Below are 18,914 nucleotides of genomic sequence, written 5' to 3' on the forward strand. Positions count from 1 at the left end.
ATCTCCTTTTAAAGTATTAAATAAGTTATTCAGTTGATAATTAGCAATGTCTAAAGGTCTAATCCAATTTATATCACCTAAGAGCTTTTAAAAATCATTTAAGGTTGATTATTTGTCAGTACAGATCTGAGTTAGTTGAGGAGTAATATGTTGTCTATTAATAACAAACCCCAAGTAATGGTAAGGTGTAGAGGTTTGAAATTTTTAGGGGCAATGATCAATCCAGATTTTTTAAAGCATAGTTGAGCTATATCAACATGTGTTGAGTTTCTAAGATAGATGGAGCCGGAAACAATATATCATCCATAAAGTGAATAACAAGAAAGTTAGAAAACTGCTTTCTCACAGGCTCAAGGGCTTTGGCTACGTAGTACTGACACATGGTGGGAGAATTCATCATCCCCTGTGGCAGTACAGTCCATTGGTACCGTTTACGAGGTCCGATATGATTAGGGTAAGGGAGAGAGAAAGCGAATCTCTCTCGGTCTAAAGGGTGTAAAGGTATATTTAAAAAGCAATCTTGTAAATCAATAATAATAATATGCCAACTTTGAGGAATAGTGGTAGGTGATGGGATCCCTGGTTGTAATGCACCCATAGGTTTCATAGATGCATTAGCTTTTCTAAGGTCTGTTGCTGCTGCCGCTGCTGCTAAGTGGGTTCAGTTGTGTCCGACTCTGTGCAACCCCATAGACGGCAGCCCACTAGGCTCCTCTGTCCCCGGGATTCTCCAGGCAAGAACACTGGAGCGAAAGTGAAGTCCCTCAGTCATGCCTGACTCTTAGCTACCCCATGGACTGCAGCCGACCAGGCTCCTCTGTCCATGGGATTTTCCAGGCAAGAGTACTGGAGTGGGGTGCCATTGCCTTTTCCAAGGTATGTTAGGAGACGTCATTTGTTAGATTTCTTTTTTATAACAAAAATAGGAGAGTTCCAAGGGGAACAAGATTCCTCAATATGCTTTAATTCTAGTTGTGTATCTATAAGTTCCTTAGCAGTCTATAATTTCTCTTTCGTGAGGGGCCACTGCTCTGTCCAAATAGGCTCGTCATTCTTCCAAGTTATTTTAATCATTGTATTGTTTGTTAAATGAGCAGTGGCCCCTGGGAAAAATGTGGAATGTATATCTGAGTTTGCCATTGCATAAGTAAATCCCTTCTTATTAGATTAAGGGGTGCATCTATCACATAAGGTTTTAATTTTGCAGGTTGGCCTTCTGGTCCCTCACATGGATAAATTTGAGTACTCTGATAAACCTCTTGTACTTTGGTTTGAGAAATCCCTGCAATTCGGCAAGAAACTTTTTGTACAGGCCAGGATTTGGGCCATAAATGTTTGGAAATAATAGTAATATCAGATCCAGTGTCGAGGAGACCAGAAAATCTTTTACCATTAATTTTGATATTTATAGTTGGTCGGGCAAATTCGGATACTAATCATGTCCAAAAGGACGGTTTTTGATCTGTACTGCTGAATCCGCCCGTCCGTACATCATTAGAGGAGTTAATAGAAATGTAAGGTAAAAGAAGTAATTGAGCAATTTTATCCCCACCTTTTGATTTGTCATAAAATCTGAGATGACATCATAATTTAATTTCTTCTTTATAATCTGAATCAATTACTCCAGGGTGAACAGTAATTCCTTTGGAAGTCCAACTAGATCAGCCAAGTAAAAGACTGAAGGTTTGTGGGGGCAGGGATCCAAAAAGTTCAGTAAGTATTCTAGAGGGGACTGCCTGGGGGTAAAGGAGAAAGGCATTTAGGCCTGGCATATCGACTGCAGTGCGGCCAGCTGTTGAGGGTTTGAGGTAAAAGATGGAATTTGCCCCTGGATTTTGTTGAAGGGGACCTGGGGGGTCCCCTGCTTGGAGTTTCCCGGAATAGGTTTCCTTTCAATGTCAAATTTAGATTTACAATCTTTGGCCCAATGCATTCCTCTATGGCAGTGAGGGCAGATTTTTGGAGGTTTTTTATTAGCTTTCAAAGCATCCTTCATTTCCCTTTCTTAAGGCAGCAACCATTGTTTCAGCTAGCATCTGCATCTTTTGAGTTTCTGATCCTAGATTGCGACAAGCCTTCAAATAATCAATAATAGTCCCTGTGTCACGAAATGGAGCTATAGCCTTTTGACATTCCTGATTTGCATTTTCATAAGCAAGTAATTTCTCTAGTTGCCTTTTGGCTTCTTCTCCAATTACAGTATGGGAAATAGCAGTTTCTAATCTAGCTAAAAAATCAGCATACATTTCATTAGGTCCCTGAACTTTAAATAAGTGATGAAGTAAAGTAGAAAAGTGATGGGGCTTTCCAGCCATTTTACCCATGTCTTAGTACTTACCGGCCTCAATAGGCCCTTGGGGTCACTCTGTCCCAATCTGCCACGTGTACCAAGCCCCTGTTCTGGGTGCCACTTGTTGAGATCCTTTAACGGACCGGAACCTGGTGGTCTGGAGTCGACGATAAGAAAGTAAAAGAGAGAGAGACAGAGAGGCTGATATTCCTTGGTTTACGTAGAAACCCAAAAAAGTCCTTGATACAGGGCTTTTGTCGCTCACAAAGGCACCTGGCGCCCTCTCGAGTGGGTGAAGGCAAAGGGCGCTTTCTTGAGAGGGTCTTAGAAGCCCAGGAAGGACAGTGAGCACGAAGGGTTTCTGCGCTCCAGAGAATTAGCCTGAGAGAAAGAGAGAGAGAGAGAGAGAGAGAGAGAGAGAGAGAGAGAGAGAGAGAGAGAGAGAGAGAGAGAGACAAGGAAAGAAAGAAAGACACGAGGACCCGAGCTCTGATGGAGCAAAGGTGTTTTATTCAACATCGTGTGAGTATGTATACTGTCTTACAAGGTAGCTATTTTCAGCAAAGATAAAAATCAAAAGTCCAGACTTACAAATTATCAAGGAAAACATAAGGCGATCCATATCAAAGAGAGGGTTGTAAATAATCACTTTTACCATATGGTTCATAAAAAGGAAGAGTGTCATAAATAGTTACTTATCACCGTATGGGAAAACTAACGAAGGAAAGGCATGCATCCCTCAGCCCCCGGGAGTAGTTTGCTACTCCATTAGTTTGCTAATGGACAGCCTTGATGTACTCCTTTTCCTATTGGGAGCCAGTCTGTTGTTCCATGTCCAGTTCTAACTGTTGTTTCCTGACCTGCATATAGGTTTCTCAAGAGGCAGGTCAGGTGGTCTGGTATTCCCATCTGTTTCAGAATTTTCCACAGTTTATTGTGATCCACACAGTCAAAGGCTTTGGCATAGTCAATAAAGCAGAAATAGATGTTTTTCTGGAACTCTCTTGCTTTTTCCATGATCCAGCGGATGTTGGCAATTTGATCTCTGGTTCCTCTGCCTTTCCTAAAACCAGCTTGAACATCTGGAAGTTCACAGTTCACGTATTGCTGAAGCCTGGCTTGGAGAATTTTGAGTATTACTTTGCTAGCATGTGAGATGAGTGTAATTGTGCAGTAGTTTGAGCATTCTTTGGCATTGCCTTTCTTTGGGATTGGAATGAAAACTGACCTTTTCCAGTCCTGTGGCCACTGCTGAGTTTTCCAAATTTGCTGGCATATTGAGTGCATCATCTTTCACAGCATCATCTTCCAGGGTTTGAAACAGCTCCACTGGAATTCCATCACCTCCACTAGCTTTGTTCGTAGTGATGCTTTCTAAGGCCCACTTGACTTCACATTCCAGGATGTCTGGCTCTAGGTGAGTGATGATACCATCGTGATTATCTTGGTCGTGAAGATCTTTTTTGTACAGTTCTTCTGTGTATTCTTGCCACCTCTTCTTAATATCTTTTGCTTCTCTTAGGTCCATACCATTTCTGTCCTTTATTGAGCCCGTCTTTGCATGAAATGTTCCCTTGGTATCTCAAATTTTCTTCAACAGATCTATAGTCTTTCCCATTCTGTTGTTTTCATCTATTTAACTCATATGCAGAGTACATCATGAGAAACACTGGGCTGGAAGAAGCACAAGCTGGAATCAAGATTGCCGGGAGAAATATCAATAACCTCAGATATGCAGATGACACCACCCTTATGGCAGAAAGTGAAGAGGAGCTAAAAAGTCTGTTGATGAAAGTAAAAGAGGAGAGTGAAAAAGTTGGCTTAAAGTTCAACATTCAGAAAACGAAGATCATGGTATCTGGTCCCATCACTTCATGGGAAATAGATGAGGAGACAGTGGAAACAGTGTCAGACTGTATTTTTTTGGGCTCCAAAATCACTGCAGATGGTGACTGCAGCCATGAAATTAAAAGACGCCTATTCATTGAAAGGAAAATTATGACTAACCTAAATAGCATATTAAAAAGCAGAGACATTACTTTGCCAACAAAGGTCCATCTAGTCAAGGCTACGGTTTTTCCAGTGGTCATGTATGGATGTGAGAGTTGGACTGTGAAGAAAGCTGAGCTTTGAAGAATTGATGCTTTTGACCTGTGGTGTTGGAGAAGACTCTTGAGAGTCCCTTGGACTGCAAGGAGACCCAACCAGTCCATCCTAAAAGAGATCAGTCCTGGGTGTTCTTTGGAAGGACTGATGCTAAAGCAGAAACTCCAGTACTTTGGCCACCTCATGCGAAGTGTTGACTCATTGGAAAAGACTCTGATGCTGGGAGGGATTGGGGGCAGGAGGAGAAGGGGACGACAGAGGATGAGATGGCTAGATGGCATCAACGACTTGATGGACATGAGTTTGAGTCAACTCCGGGAGTTGCTGATGGACAGGGAGGCCTGGCGTGCTGCAATTCATGGGGTCACAAAGAGTCAGACACAACTGAGCAACTGAACTGAACTGATGCTGTTGGAGGACTCTCGAGAGTCCCTTGGACAGCAAAGAGATCAAACCAGTCAATCCTAGGAAATTCTGGGAGACCACTTTAAGTTAATGATAGCCTCAAGAAAGCTTCCCAAGTGGCACAGGGTAAAGAATCTGCCTGCTAGTGCAGACACAAAAATGCAGACCCAAAAGATGCAGTTTCAATCCTTGGGTTGGGAAGATCCCCTGGAGTAGGAAATGGCGACCTGCTCCAGTATTCTTGCCTGGAAAATTCCATGGACAGAGGAGCTTGGAGGGATACAGTCCATGGGGTTGCAAAGAGTTGGACACGACTAAGTGCAAAGCACACGCACACACACTAGAAAGCTATCAGAATGTTGTGGCACGAAGCAGGCTTGCTTAACTATAAAGCCATAAATAAAAGCATGAGCTATGTCCCAGGCCATTAGGTGAAAGAAAAATATCACCAGCCTTCTACTGATTTGAATAATTGCTATGATAATCCTAGTTTGACCTTGGAGGGTCAGACACTCTCCTGCCCAACATGAAGAAGGAGCTAGTGGTGTAAGCCTGATGTCAATTCAAAGAAGGCAGTCCTTTCCCCTTCCCACTTTCCTTTGACTTTAAATTGTAGCCGACTTAATCTTTGGGGTAGAGCCCCCTCACCTGCCTGCTTGCATCTCTTACAGGTGTCCTATATTAGTAAATCTACTTCTTGCCCATCACCTTGCTTCTAGCTGAATTCCTTCTGAGCTGAGGTACAAAGAACCTGAGTTTCATTAAGTCCTGAAATCAAATGCATGGAAGACCAGGTTTTGGCCAGGTTTGAGTCCCTGCCATGGGGGTTCAAGTCCCACACTGGATTTTGGCCAGGTTCCCAGTCTGAGGTGATTGGTTTCACTTCTCTGGATGAGGTAAGTCTCAGAAAACCTCAGTGACAAGGAGCAGCCTTCTAAGAAGCCCTTAGAAAAGCTAGTGAGTTGGAACGTTTGTAGTAAAGAGTCATTCTGGTTCTTCCCTAGTGGTCCACTTGTTAAGACTCCACACCTCCACTTGATTCCTAGCTAGGGAACTAAGATCCTGCATGCCAGGTGGCACAGCCAAAATAAATAAATAAATAAAGTTGACTCATTTCTATGCCACAGGCTAATTAAATGGACCAAAAGTCATGTCCCAAATACCCACTACTTAGTGAGCACATTAAGTGTCATGGAAATAAAAGTCCTACACGGACATTCCTTGGGTGTTTAATTCTAGCTCATTTTGGTAAGGAACCTGAATCCAAAGCTCCAAATTGGTCTTCTTTAAGACATTAGATGTCCACCTTATGTCTTAGTTCTCAGTCTTCTAATGTCTGAAATGGGCTGGATAACATCTCTCCGAGTCAAGACTAGTTTATGATACCTGCTCACCTCCCAAAGTTATTTTAAGAGCCAAGCATGATGACTGTGTCAGCAGAAAGGTTATATGTGGCCAGTTGCTTGGGAAAGGAGTTTTTCAGCTCTCGGTCACTGAGAAGCTTTGCTGCAAATGAACTTCTCCCACCTATTTACTTCCTGTCCTAGCCATTTGGGCTTCTATCATAGCTCTCATCACTGGCTGCCAGGATCTTGTTTATTTCTTTTCTCCTCAAGTTGGTGTCAGTTCCAATGGGGCAGGGACATCTTCCTGGTTGCTTGCCTAATCCCAGCCTCAGCACGATGCCTGTTTAAGTGTTTTGGAAATTTGTGCTGTCATCAAGTTGTGTGTGTGAGTCGCTCAGTCATATCCATCTCTTTGCGATGGCACAGACTGTAGCTTGCCAGGCTTCTTTTATCTATGGGATTCTCCAGGCAAGAATACTGGAGTGGATTGCCATTCCCTTCTCCAGAGGATCTTCCTGACCCAGGAATCGAACCCTGGTTTCCTGCATTGTAGGCAGATTCTTTACCATTTGAGCGAAAGGGAAGTCCTATTTATCATCAAGTTACTGTTCTGTTTTCACGTGTCTGTAGGTAGAAATGTAACTGAAAGTGGGGTCTGGCTGCATGCTGCTCAAAAGCCAATAAAGAAGTAAAGTTGGTTGAAAGGAAAGTTAGCTTTATTTTGCATGCTGGCAACTGGGAGTAGGGGGAGGCTAAACTCCTGTCCCCCTCCCCCTCAACAATCTGCAGGCAAGAGCTTATATAGATTAAGAGAGGGGGCTGCATGCAGACAAACACAGTCAGCTCTGACCGTCTTTTTTTTTTAGTTTTTTTTAAACACTACATTTATTTATTTATTTTTGGTTGTGTGGGTTTCCGTTGCTTTGCACGGGCTTTCTCTAGTTGCAACGAGTGGGTGCTACTCTTCCTTGTGGTGGGCGGGCCCCTCACTAGTGGCTTCTCTTAATCTGGAACACAGGATCTAGGCACATGGGCTCAGTAGTTGTGGCGCACAGGCTTGCTTGCTCCACAGCATGTGGAATCTTCAGCACTGGCAGGTGGATTCTTACCTACTGTGCCACCAGAGAAGTCTTCTGATAGTCATCTTGAAATTGGTCATCAGTGATCGGACCAGCATCATCTCGACTCTTTCAAGTACAATTAATCTTCAGTTCCAGGGTCAGTTTGTTCCCATTTTCTTGAGGTCTGTTCTTGGAATCATGGCAGCTGAAGTCATGGCCAAAGTCTGGTCATCGTGTAGTTAACTTCGTCCACGCGGTGGGGGGTTTAGTATCTGTAAGACAGTTCACAGAATATGGCTTAGAATGTTATCTATAGCCCTTGAGTAGGAACTAAACGTCCTTGACTTTGCTGAATGACTAAACTATTATTGTTTTGTCCTGTTTGACTGCTTTTATTCGCTTCTACATTTTCTCACTTTCTGATTAAACTTATTCTTTGGTGAAGGTTTTTTCCAGAGACAAAAGGCAGTCAGAGGACATCGTGGGGAATGACCAGAGAGTCCCACTCCATTTCAGAAATGAAGCCCTTTGTGAATGGCAACTTCTTTGTGAGCAATGCAGAAGAATTATTGACATAAGTACTTTGTAAAATGAAAAATCACTTTGCAGTAATGCACTCTGCTAAGGTATTTTGTAGACAGAAATATTGTTATCTGTTATGAAATACTTTGTAAACCACCCAGTGTTTATCCATGCTATATCCTATATACACAGTAGAATCTTTGTAAATGTTAAAGTGCTTTGTAAGTTTAGAAGTACTTTAAAAAGTACAAAATGTTCTGTAAAAGGCAAGAAGTTCTGTGTACTGCAGCACACTCTGTAAACATTACAGAGGTTTTCTAAAGGCAAATTTTTTTTACTGTGAAGTGATCCATACAAGTTGAATTGTTTTGTAATCATCAAGTGCTCTTAAAACTGTAAAATGCTTTATAATTGGAAAGATGTAAATTGCTATATGCCTTTAAATAATCAAATTATTTATAAGAGGCAAAGTCTCTTGCATATTGTAAAGCACTGAGCTCACTAAATAACAAAGTAATGTGTAGACAGCAGTGTGTTTGTCAGTGATAACTGGTTTATTAATATAGGATTTGTTCTTTATAAAATAATTTGTGACTTCCCTGGCAGTCCAGTAAATAAAACTCTACGCTTCCGCTGCAAGGGGGCATGGGTTCAATTCCTGGTCAGGAAACAAATATCCCACTTGCCTCGCAGGGTGGCCAAAAATTTTTAAAATTAAACAAATACTTAAAAAAAATTTTTTTTTATTTTTACTTTATTTTACTTTACAATACTGTATTGGTTTTGCCATACATTGACATGAATCCACCACGGGTGTACACGCGTTCCCAAACATGAACCCCCCTCCCACCTCCCTCCGCATAACATCTCTCTGGGTCATCCCCGTGCACCAGCCCCCAGCATGCTGTATCCTGCATCACACATGGACTGGCGATTTGATTGTTACATGATAGTATACATGTTTCAATGCCATTCTCCCAAATCATCCCACCCTCTCCCTCTCCCTCTGAGTCCAAAAGTCCGCTGTACACATCTGTGTCTTTTTTGCTGTCTTGCATATAGGGTCATCATTGCCATCTTTCTAAATTCCATATATATGTGTTAGTATATTGTATTGGTGTTTTTCTTTCTGGCTTACTTGACTCTGTATCATCGGCTCCAGTTTCATCCATCTCATCAGAACTGATTCAAATGTATTCTTTTTAACGGCTGAGTAATACTCCATTGTGTATATGTACCACAGCTTTCTTATCCATTCATCTGCTGATGGACATCTAGGTTGTTTCCATGTCCTGGCTATTATAAACAGTGCTGCGATGAACATTGGGGTACATGTGTCTCTTTCAATTCTGGTTTCCTTGGTGTGTATGCCCAGCAGTAGGATTGCTGGGTCATAAGGCAGTTCTATTTGCAATTTTTTAAGGAATCTCCACACTGTTCTCCATAGTGGCTGTACTAGTTTGCATTCCCACCAACAGTGTAGGAGGGTTCCCTTTTCTCCACACCCTCTCCAGCATTTATTGCTTGCAGATTTTTGGATCGCAGCCATTCTGACTGGTGTGAAGTGGTACCTCATTGTGGTTTTGATTTGCATTTCTCTAATAATGAGTGATGTTGAGCATCTTTTCATGTGTTTTAAACAAATACTTTTAAAAAATCAAATAATTCAAAATGGGATAGCTTTTGAAGGACATGACCACCACAGAAATGGTCTTAACTACTTTGAAGCATTTGACCCCAGGTGTCTAAAACATGCTTGGCACACCAGAGGCTCAATAAGTGTTTCTGGGGTGAATGGATATTTTGTAAACTTTAAAGTATTTTACAAACACTAGAACGATTTTAAATATTACACCATAAATTACATAGATTATAAAGTATGATGTTTTGATAATCAGCAAACTGATTGTAGATTGTAAAGCATTTGGTCATTTTTTAATGCAGTTGGATATCTACAAGGCAGTGCTTGTTGTTCGTTGTTCATTTTTCAGTTGGTCAGTCTGGTTTGACTCTTTGTGACCCATGGACTGTAGCAGGCCAGGATTCCCTGTCCTTCACCATCTCCCAGAGTTTGCTCAAACTCATGTCCATCGAGTTAGTGATGCCATCCAACTATCTCATCCTCTGTCATCCCCTTCTCCTCCTGCCTTCAATCTTTCCCAGCATCAGGGTCTTTTCCAATGAGTTGGCTGTTTTTTGCATCAGGTGGCCCAAGTATTAGAGCTTCAGCTTCAGCATCAGTCCTTCCAATGAATATTCAGGACTGATTTCCTTTAAGATTGACTGGTTGGATCTCCTTGCTGTCCAAGGGACTCTCAAGAGTCTTCTCCAACACCACAGTTCAAAAGCATCAATTCTTAAGTGTTCAGCCTTCTTTATGGTCCAACTCTCACATCCACACATGACAACTGGAAAAACCATAGCTTTGACTGGATGGACCTTTGCAGTAATGCTTGACATTTTAAGATATATGATATGCTGACATGTATTTGGAAAAGATAAACTTATTTTAATAATGCCTTCAAAATGATGAAGTATTTTGTACATGAAAAACTGTGATTTGAACTGCAAATTACTGCATCCCTTATAAGGTATTTTTTATAACTTAATTAATTATTTGGGGCTTCGATGGGTCTTTGTTGCTGCACGTGAGCTTTCTCTAGTTGCGGAGAGCTGGAGCTACTCTCTAGTTGTAGTTTCCGGGCTTCTCACTGTGGTGGCTTCTCTTGTTGTGGACAGGCTTTGGGCGCTTGAGCTTCAGCAGTTGTAGCACACAGGCTCAGTAGCTGTGATGCACGGGCTTAGTTGCACCGAGGCATGTAGAAGTTTCCCAGACCAGGCATCCAACCCGTGTCCCCTCTGTCGGCAGGCAGATTCTCATCCACTGTGCCATCAGAGAAGTCCTCTTACAACGTATTTTATAACTGAATGTTTTGTAATACACCTGCAGTAGGATTCCATTTATATGAAACTTCCAGAATAGACAAAGAAACATACCAGTGGCTAGAGGGAAGGAAGAGTGGTGAGTTACTTGATAAGGGGATGAAGTTTCCTTTTGGGGTGATTAAAATGTTTTAAAAGAAAAAGATGATGGTGCTGAACATAGTGATTGTACTCAATGCCATGGAACTGTTTAAAGTGGTTAAACATTAATTTTACAATACATGAATTTTACCTAAGAGAGAGAGAGCAAGGGAGCACAGATAGCCATTGGCCAGAAAGACCAGAACTTTATTTTGGTCTCCCTGGTTTCGGAGGATAAAATCAGAGAGAGGAGGAAGATACACAGCATAGAAGTTGAGGGCTGAACTAGCCATGTCAATTCAAGGTAGGAGGAGGAGGGCAGGGGTGTGCAGAGCAGATGGAGACAAGGGTGGGAGGCAGGAGATCTGGTACTGATGCTGCTGTTCCGGGTGAGCTTGGCTCTAAATCTTGTTGTCCTCCTTTTGGGCCTCAGTTTTCCTAACTGTGCTGGGGGGTTTGGTGGTGACACTAAGATAGTGCAGATAGTTCTTGACCCTGAAATATCCTCAGTTAACAGTGCAGGCCATCTGGGGATGAGGGTGACTACAGCAGGTTGGAGATGATGGGGAGCCCACAGAAGGGACTTTCCACAGGAGAGAGTGAGCAGGGAGGAGTCAGGAGCCTGCACACGTTAATTCTGGACAGAGGGAGCGGCTGGAGGCAAGGACTCCAAGGGGATCTGAGCCTCTTCTTGCCTTCCCCCTCCCCTGCAGAGCAGGAAGCTGAGCTGGAACACAGAGGGTGGTTGCACTGCCCCTATCTCCCTCGGCATGAGGTCGATGTCTTCCGGGCCTTGGGAGACCCCAAGGAGAAGTTCTGCAGCAGAGAGGTCAAGAAGAGGAAGAGCTCTGAGCAGACCAAGCTCTCACCCAGACAGAGGCATTTTCCTGCAGGTGTAAGGGAGAGGGTGTCAATGGAGGGGGATCCCTGGAAAACGTGTGGCTGCCCCACCTCCACAGTCCTGAAATATGTGCACGCTCATTTACATAGATTTGCAGGCAAAGTACTTGTGATCCTATCCTTGTCCTCAGTACCAGCACCAGTGTGTGTTGGGGCGGGGGGAGTGGGGCTGTGTATGTCAGTGCCTGCAGGGGTGTGTGTCTGTAAGTTCCACTTCAGTTCTGCCTCTTCTCAGCCTATCCGATACAGATGCCCTCCTATGTCCCTCCTGGCCCTAGTCTTCTCCTATCTAGGAAGTTGTGTGCCTCTATATGTTAATTATAATCTCAACTAAGCCAATTTATGAGAAAATGGGAAGACACTGGAGAAATCTCTGGCAGCGTGCCCTGGCTGTGAGGTACAGGGGAACTGAAACCTCTGGCCTGTCCTGAAGGGGGTGGGCACTTGGCTGTACAAACGGTGACCTACTTCTAATCAGTGGATAAACTGCCTTTGCTCTAAGCTTCTGAGTGTCCACACTCTTCTGTTCACTTCGACTCTCCTCCCAGCCCCCTGGTCCTGCCCCCCCATCAGCAGGCAACAGAGTCAGCCTCCCAGACCCAATCCCCACACCCCAACCTGTGGAGCTTCTGACTGCTCATGCCCACATCATGCTTGATAAGTACCCTTGAATAGTGCCCTGCTCACCCTGGAGCCTCATTTTCTATCATAACACCCACTCATGTGGTGTCCATCACAAAAGTGTCCATGTAGGTGGAGCCCTGAATATCCACAGCTGACTTCAGCACAGGCTGTGCCCACTGGAATAACCAAGAGAGGGACCAGTGTGTGCTTGGGCTGGGCCACAGTTTCGCCTGCATCCTGTTGACCCACAGTCTCATTGGGAAGGAAAGGAGCCCAGAGAGCTGCCTTGTGTGTGTGGCAAAGTTCATTACAGCTCATAAGTAGTCACAGCACATCTCTGGGTGCATAAACATCTCTGGCACATTGAGCTTGGATGGGACTTGTTTGTCCAATGACCTGAGGGCTAAACAGGTGCGTGTTATTCTGTTTTCCTTGTTTCTATGTGTGTCTGGATAGAGTTCCCACTAGCTCCATTTCTACACAATTGTGATGACCTGGGGCGGGGGGCATATTGCCTGAGCAGAAAAATAAACTTTTGACTTTTAGTTCTTGAGATATTAAGCATATTTATCATAGCTTAGCTGTGCCCTGACCTACATAGACCATGACTTCCTACTGGGTCTTCAGCAAGCCCTCTGCCCTCCTGGGCCTCTCTCTTCCAATTCTACAAGAGAGAAAGATTCAATACTCAGACATTGACAGTTTCTTTAAGAGGTCAAAGGAGAAAAACACTTTGATCACTTGACAGGAGCTGAAAAAATTATCGAGAATACTCAATGCGAGTATTAAATTAAAATTTTAAGAAGAACTTGTAAAATAGGGAGAAGAGAGATATTTCCTTTGGTAGAGTAGTCATAAAATATCTGGAATAGGCAATAGCCAGCATTCAGCTTCATAGAGAAAATAAAAATACTCTCAAAGTTAGGACTTGGACAAGATTGCTCACTATCAGTGCTATTACATTACATGATTTCAGAGGCGCTAGCCCCTGATATTAGGGAAAACATGACATGACATATGACTTTAGCATAAGAAATAATTGTCATGATATTATCACTTACAGATGCTAACACTCGTTATTAGGAAAACCCAAGAGAATAAAGGAAACACTGTTCATTATGAAAGTAATACAAAGAGTTTGTTTAGTTATTACAGACATATACACCCCAAAAGCTCAGTGGATTTCTGATATACTTATTAAAACAATTAAAATGTTCTTAGAAGAGTGTTTCTGGACTGAAGTGTGTCCTCCCAAAATTTATTTGTTACAGTCCTAACACCCACGGTGATATTTTCTGAAGGGACCTTGGAAGATAATTAAGTTTAAGTGAGCTCGTTAGGGTGGGGCCTCCTTGAGGGGAGCTGCTGCTGCTGCTAAGTCGCTTCAGTCGTGTCCGACTCTGTGCGACCCCAGAGACGGCAGCCCACCAGGCTCCCCCGTCCCTGGGATTCTCCAGGCAAGAACACTGGAGTGGGTTGCCATTTCCTTCTCCAATGCATGAAAGTGAAAAGTGAAAGCGAAGTCTCTCAGTCGTGTCCAACTCCTAGCGACCCCATGGACTGCAGCCCACCAGGCTCCTCCGTCCGTGGGATTTTCCAGGCAAGAGTACTGGAGTGGGGTGCCATTGCCCTCTCCAGCCCTTGAGGGGAGAGGATTCTTATAAGAAGAGGAAGTGATACCAGAGCCCTCACTCTGCCATGTGAGGCCACAGCAAGATGGCGGCTGTGTGCAACCCAGGAAGACCAGAACCTGACCATGCTGGCACTCTGATCGCAGACTTGTGGCTTCCAGAACCAGGAGAAAATAATTTTTTTTGTTAAACCATCCAGTCTATGGCATTTTATTATAGCAGCCCATAGCCCAACTTGACAAAGAGGCTCTACAAACAATAGCCACAGTCTCCTCCCACGTTTCTTAGCAATAAATTTAGCAAGAAATATAGGAAACCTAGCTAAAAAGTTCAAGATGCCTCCAATGATATGAGAAGGACTAAATGGACACACTATCTTTTTTCTAGGATGTATTCAACATGTAGACTTCTCAAAGCTATGTGAATCAAATTACAAATTTAGGTTAACCCTCATAAAATCCCAGTGGAATTTTTTTTGAGACTTTGACAAAATGATTCTAAAGTATGCTTGGGTGAAAAATAAAACATGTTACATGAACAAAGAAGAGCAATGGCACCTGTAAAATATTAAAACACATTGTAGAGATAGAATAATTCAAATAATATTATATAGCTGGAAAAGACAAATTAGACAGTCAGTGTGAATATGCATCATTATAAAAAACAAACAGAAATAGACCTAAGGAGATTAAACATTTTAAATATAAATTTCAAATAGTGGCTAAAAATTGAATCATTTGATAGGTGATGGATTACGGGTAACTTCAAAATTCTGGGAGTAAATATTCCTTAATTTCTCCTGGATCTCATTCTAAACTGGCTTGTATTTTAAATATGAAACTAGCTAGCAAGAAGTAAATCAATGAGTTTTTCTTCTTTCTTTTCCTTTCTGTCCCTTTCTTTCTTTTTACTGTTCTTTCAGCTACTTAGCCATTATCTATCTATCGATCTATGTTACATACCTTGAGAGTGAAAGTGAAAGCCACTCAGTGGTGTCCCACTCCTTGCAAACTCATGGACTATACAGCCCATGTAATTCTCCAGGCCAGAATACTGGAGTGGGTAGCTGTTCCCTTCTCCAGGGGATCTTCCCAATCCAGGGATCGAACCCAGATCACCTACCTTGCATATGTGTAAATATTAAAAATATTTTAAAGGACATCCTCTGTAGTATTAACAGGTCTAATTTAGCAGTGACTTAAAAGTTATTTTTAATGCCAACTTTTTACTTTACGTCCTTATTTGTGTAAGTTAGAAGAAAAATGGCTATTTTAATTTTGAAAGAAAAACTGTAAACACATTTTTTTTCTTCATTGTTGGGTCATAGCAGGTGCTTGATAATGGATCATTTATTTGTCTGTTCTCTGTGTTCAAGTGTGTGTCTGTGTCTCTCACTTTATCTCTATCACTGAGTCTTCATCTTTCTTCCTCATCATACCTCATCCCTTCCTTCCCCCGGCCCATCACCGCACCCCACTATCCTTGTCTCTGTAGATGTCTTGCTTTCTCTGTCCTTCAAAAATCTCATCTTTTGCTGAAACGTGTTTGGGCCTGAACTGAGTCAGAAGGTCACACACAGAGCGGGAGTGAGCAGGCATTCCCTTGAGGAAGAAAGAGCATGGCTTACCCATGGGGAATGGAATGAAGACTTCTGACTTCCTGAAGTTGCCCTGCGCATCCAGGAAGTGGCCAGAGTAGAAGGCATCTGGCTTCTCAAAGTGGCGTGGGTCATGGAGGGCAGAACTCAGGATGGGATACATGGTAATGCTGTAAGAGGATGTTAAAGACAAGTGGACCCAAATGACCACCAACAAAGACTGACTGAATCTACTATGGTGTCTTGACAGCTGATAATGAGCTTCACCCACTGTGTGGCTCTATAGTTGCTGGCAGGCATATTGAAATGACTCTCCCCCATTTGGTTGCTAGTGTCCCATCCTTCCAGGTATCCTCACCAACAACCCTGATCCCTCATCCCCAAGACCCTTTGGTCTTCTTTATGATCCATCAACTAAAAGGCTCACATCTGACTCAACAGAGCCCTATAAGAAGCTGACTCCAGGACTAGGGCCAGAATATAATCTGATGGGTGCTGGTATCAATCAACCATTGGGTGATCGACATCGTAAATATCACCCCTAGGTGCACCTATACTCAGCAACATAAGCTACCATGAAAAAAAATGTTAGAACCATAGGCATCGACCTGAATAATATATCTATACATTATGCTGCTATCTGTGCTCAGTCATGACTGACTCTTTGTGACCCCATGAACTGTAGTCTGGCAGGCTCCTCTGTCCATAGGGATTCTTCAGGCAAGAATACTGGAGTGGGTTGCCATTTCTTTCTCCAGGGGATCTTCCTGACCCAGGGATTGAACCTGCAGCCCTGGCACCTCCTGCACTGGCAGGTAGATTCTTTACTACTGGGCCACCTGGGAAGTCACCAGGGAAGCCCCTATCTATACAGTGTGCTGTTATATTAAAAAGGAAAGCCATACTCATACACACACAGCAGACACACACCAACAAGTTGCAAATTGTACTGATATGGACTTAAAGGCCAGGGGGGAAGGTGACATGCACACTGGACACAAGTTGCAAAGTGACAGACACGGTATCAGTCAGTTGTTGTGTATGTGGAAAATCGCTGCAGACAGTAACTTCAGCCACGAAACTAAAAGATGCTCCTGGAAGGAAAGCTACCTAGACAGGTAGGTTTTAAAAAGCAGAGACACCACTTTGCCGACAAAGGTCCACATATTCAAAGCGATGTTTTCTTCTAGTCAGTCAGTCAGTTCAGTCGCTCAGTCGTGTCTGACTCTTTGCCTCCCTGTCCATCAGCAACTCCCGGAGTTTACTCAAACTCATGTCCATCGAGTTGGTGATACCATCTAGCCATCTCATCCTCTGTCGTCCTCTTCTCCTCCTGCCCTCAATCCCTCCCAGCACTGGGGTCTTTTCCAATGAGTCAACTGTTCCCATGAGGTGGCCAAAGTATTGGAGTTTCACCTTCAGCATCAGTCCTTCCAAAGAACACCCAGGGCTGATCTCCTTTAGAATGCCCTGGCTGGATCTCCTTGCAGTCCAAGGGACTCTCAAGAGTCTTCTCCAACACCACAGTTCAAAAGCATCAGTTCTTCAGCACTCAGCTTTCTTCACAGTCCAACACTCACATCCATACATGACCACTGGAAAAACCATAGCCTTGACTAGACGGACCTTTGTTGGCAAAGTAATGTCTCTGCTTTTGAATATGCTGTCTAGGTTGGTCATAACTTTCCTTCCAAGGAGTAAGCGTCTTTTGATTTCATGGCTGCAGTCACCATCTGCAGTGATTTTGGAGCCCCCCAAAATAAAGTCTGACACTGTTTCCACTGTTTCCCCATCTATTTCCCATGAAGTGATGGGGCCAGACTCCATGATCTTCGTTTTCTGAATGTTGAGCTTTAAGCCAACTTTTTCACTCTCCTCTTTCACTTTCATCAAGAGGCTGTTTTGTTCCTCTTCACTTTCTGCCATAAGGGTGATGTCATCTGCATATCTGAGGTTATTGAGATTTCTCTCGGCAATCTTGATTCCAGCTTGTGCTTCTTCCAGCCCAGCATTTCTCATGATGTACTCTGCATATAAGATAAATAAGCAGGGTGACAATATACAGCCTTGACGTACTCCTTTTCCTATTTGGAACCAGTCAATTGTTCCATGTCCAGTTCTAACTGTTGCTTCCTGATCTGCATATAGGTTTCTCAAGAGGCAGGTCAGGTGGTCTGGTATTCCCATCTGTTTCAGAATTTTCCACAGTTTATTGTGATCCACACAGTCAAAGGTTTTGGCATAGTTAATAAAGCAGAAATAGATGTTTTTCTGGAACTCACTTGCTTTTTCAATGATCCAGCAGATGTTGGCAATTTGATCTCTGGTTCCTCTGCCTTTTCTAAAACCAGCTTGAACATCTGGAAGTTAGTAGCCACATACAGATGTGAGTGTTGGACCAAGAAGAAGGCTGAGTGTGAAAGAATTGATGCTTTCAAATTGTAGGGCTGGAGAAGACTCTTGAGAGTCCCTTGGACTGCAAGGAACTCAAACCAGTCAATCCTAAAGGAAATCAACCCTGAATATTCATTGGAAGGACTGATGCTGAAGCTCCAATACATTGACTACCTGATGCGAAGAGCTGACTCATTGGAAAAGACCCTGATGCCGGGAAAGATTGAAGGCAAAGGAGAAGGGCGCAGCAGAGGGTGAGATGGTTAGATAGCATCACTGACTCAGTGGATATGAATTTGAGCAAACTCTGGGAGATAGTGGAGGACAGAGGAGCCTGGCATGCTGCAGTCCATGGGGTCCTGAAGAGTCAGACTTAGTGACTGAACAATAACAGTAACAAGTGGGTATATATAAGCCTGAGTTCATATAAACATAAAGGTGAGATGATAAAATAGCTTTTAAAAAACTAACTCTATTGTATAACAGATTTCAATACAGATATGTTACTTTTCAGCAAATCTAACCTCTTATAAAGGTAAAAAGATAAGATAGAATAAACAGGAGAGGACTTTTATCTTTTTCCAAAATCTCCCTTTCTCCCATAAAAATCTAGAAATAAAAATTCTTCTTATAGTCCTACATCAGACAAGCAACCGTAGGACTGGGTGCAGACAGCACCTTCCAACTGATTCTGTAGCCCTGCTGGTCTCACCTTAGGGAGGTAATATCCCCAGAAGTGAGTGTCTTTGATGACTGAGTGGGGCACACCAAAGGGGAGGAGATCACTGAATCTCTGAACCCTGTGGATGACGGCCTCTGTATAAGGCATTTTTGCCTGATCTTCCAGGGCTGGGAGACGGTGTGCACCAATCACTCTGTCGATTTCTGCCTGGACTGTCTCTGACAATGAGAAGGATGGGAGGAAGGTACACAATAAATGCTCATAACAGTGGCCCTAAGATGACCTGCAGACCGCTGAGCGGGTTTTATAAATTCCTAAGTAAGATATTGGGT

The 18,914-nt window shown here is 43.1% G+C and overlaps 1 protein-coding gene across 1 annotated transcript in view; it reads right to left on the reverse strand.

Moving 5' to 3' along the window:
• Positions 1–11,510: 11,510 nt before the first annotated feature.
• Positions 11,511–18,914, reverse strand: part of LOC138096809 (cytochrome P450 2B4-like) — a 41,658-nt gene continuing 34,254 nt past the window's right edge. The window contains exons 10-11 of the mRNA XM_068993072.1: positions 15,537–15,676; positions 11,511–11,641 (exon numbers count right to left, since the gene is read on the reverse strand). Of these exons, the coding sequence (XP_068849173.1) occupies positions 11,511–11,641; positions 15,537–15,676 (271 nt within the window). The remainder of the gene's footprint in view (positions 11,642–15,536; positions 15,677–18,914) is intronic.

The sequence above is a fragment of the Capricornis sumatraensis genome, chromosome 20 (genome assembly GCF_032405125.1).
Source record: "Capricornis sumatraensis isolate serow.1 chromosome 20, serow.2, whole genome shotgun sequence".
Classification (NCBI taxonomy): domain Eukaryota; kingdom Metazoa; phylum Chordata; class Mammalia; order Artiodactyla; family Bovidae; genus Capricornis; species Capricornis sumatraensis.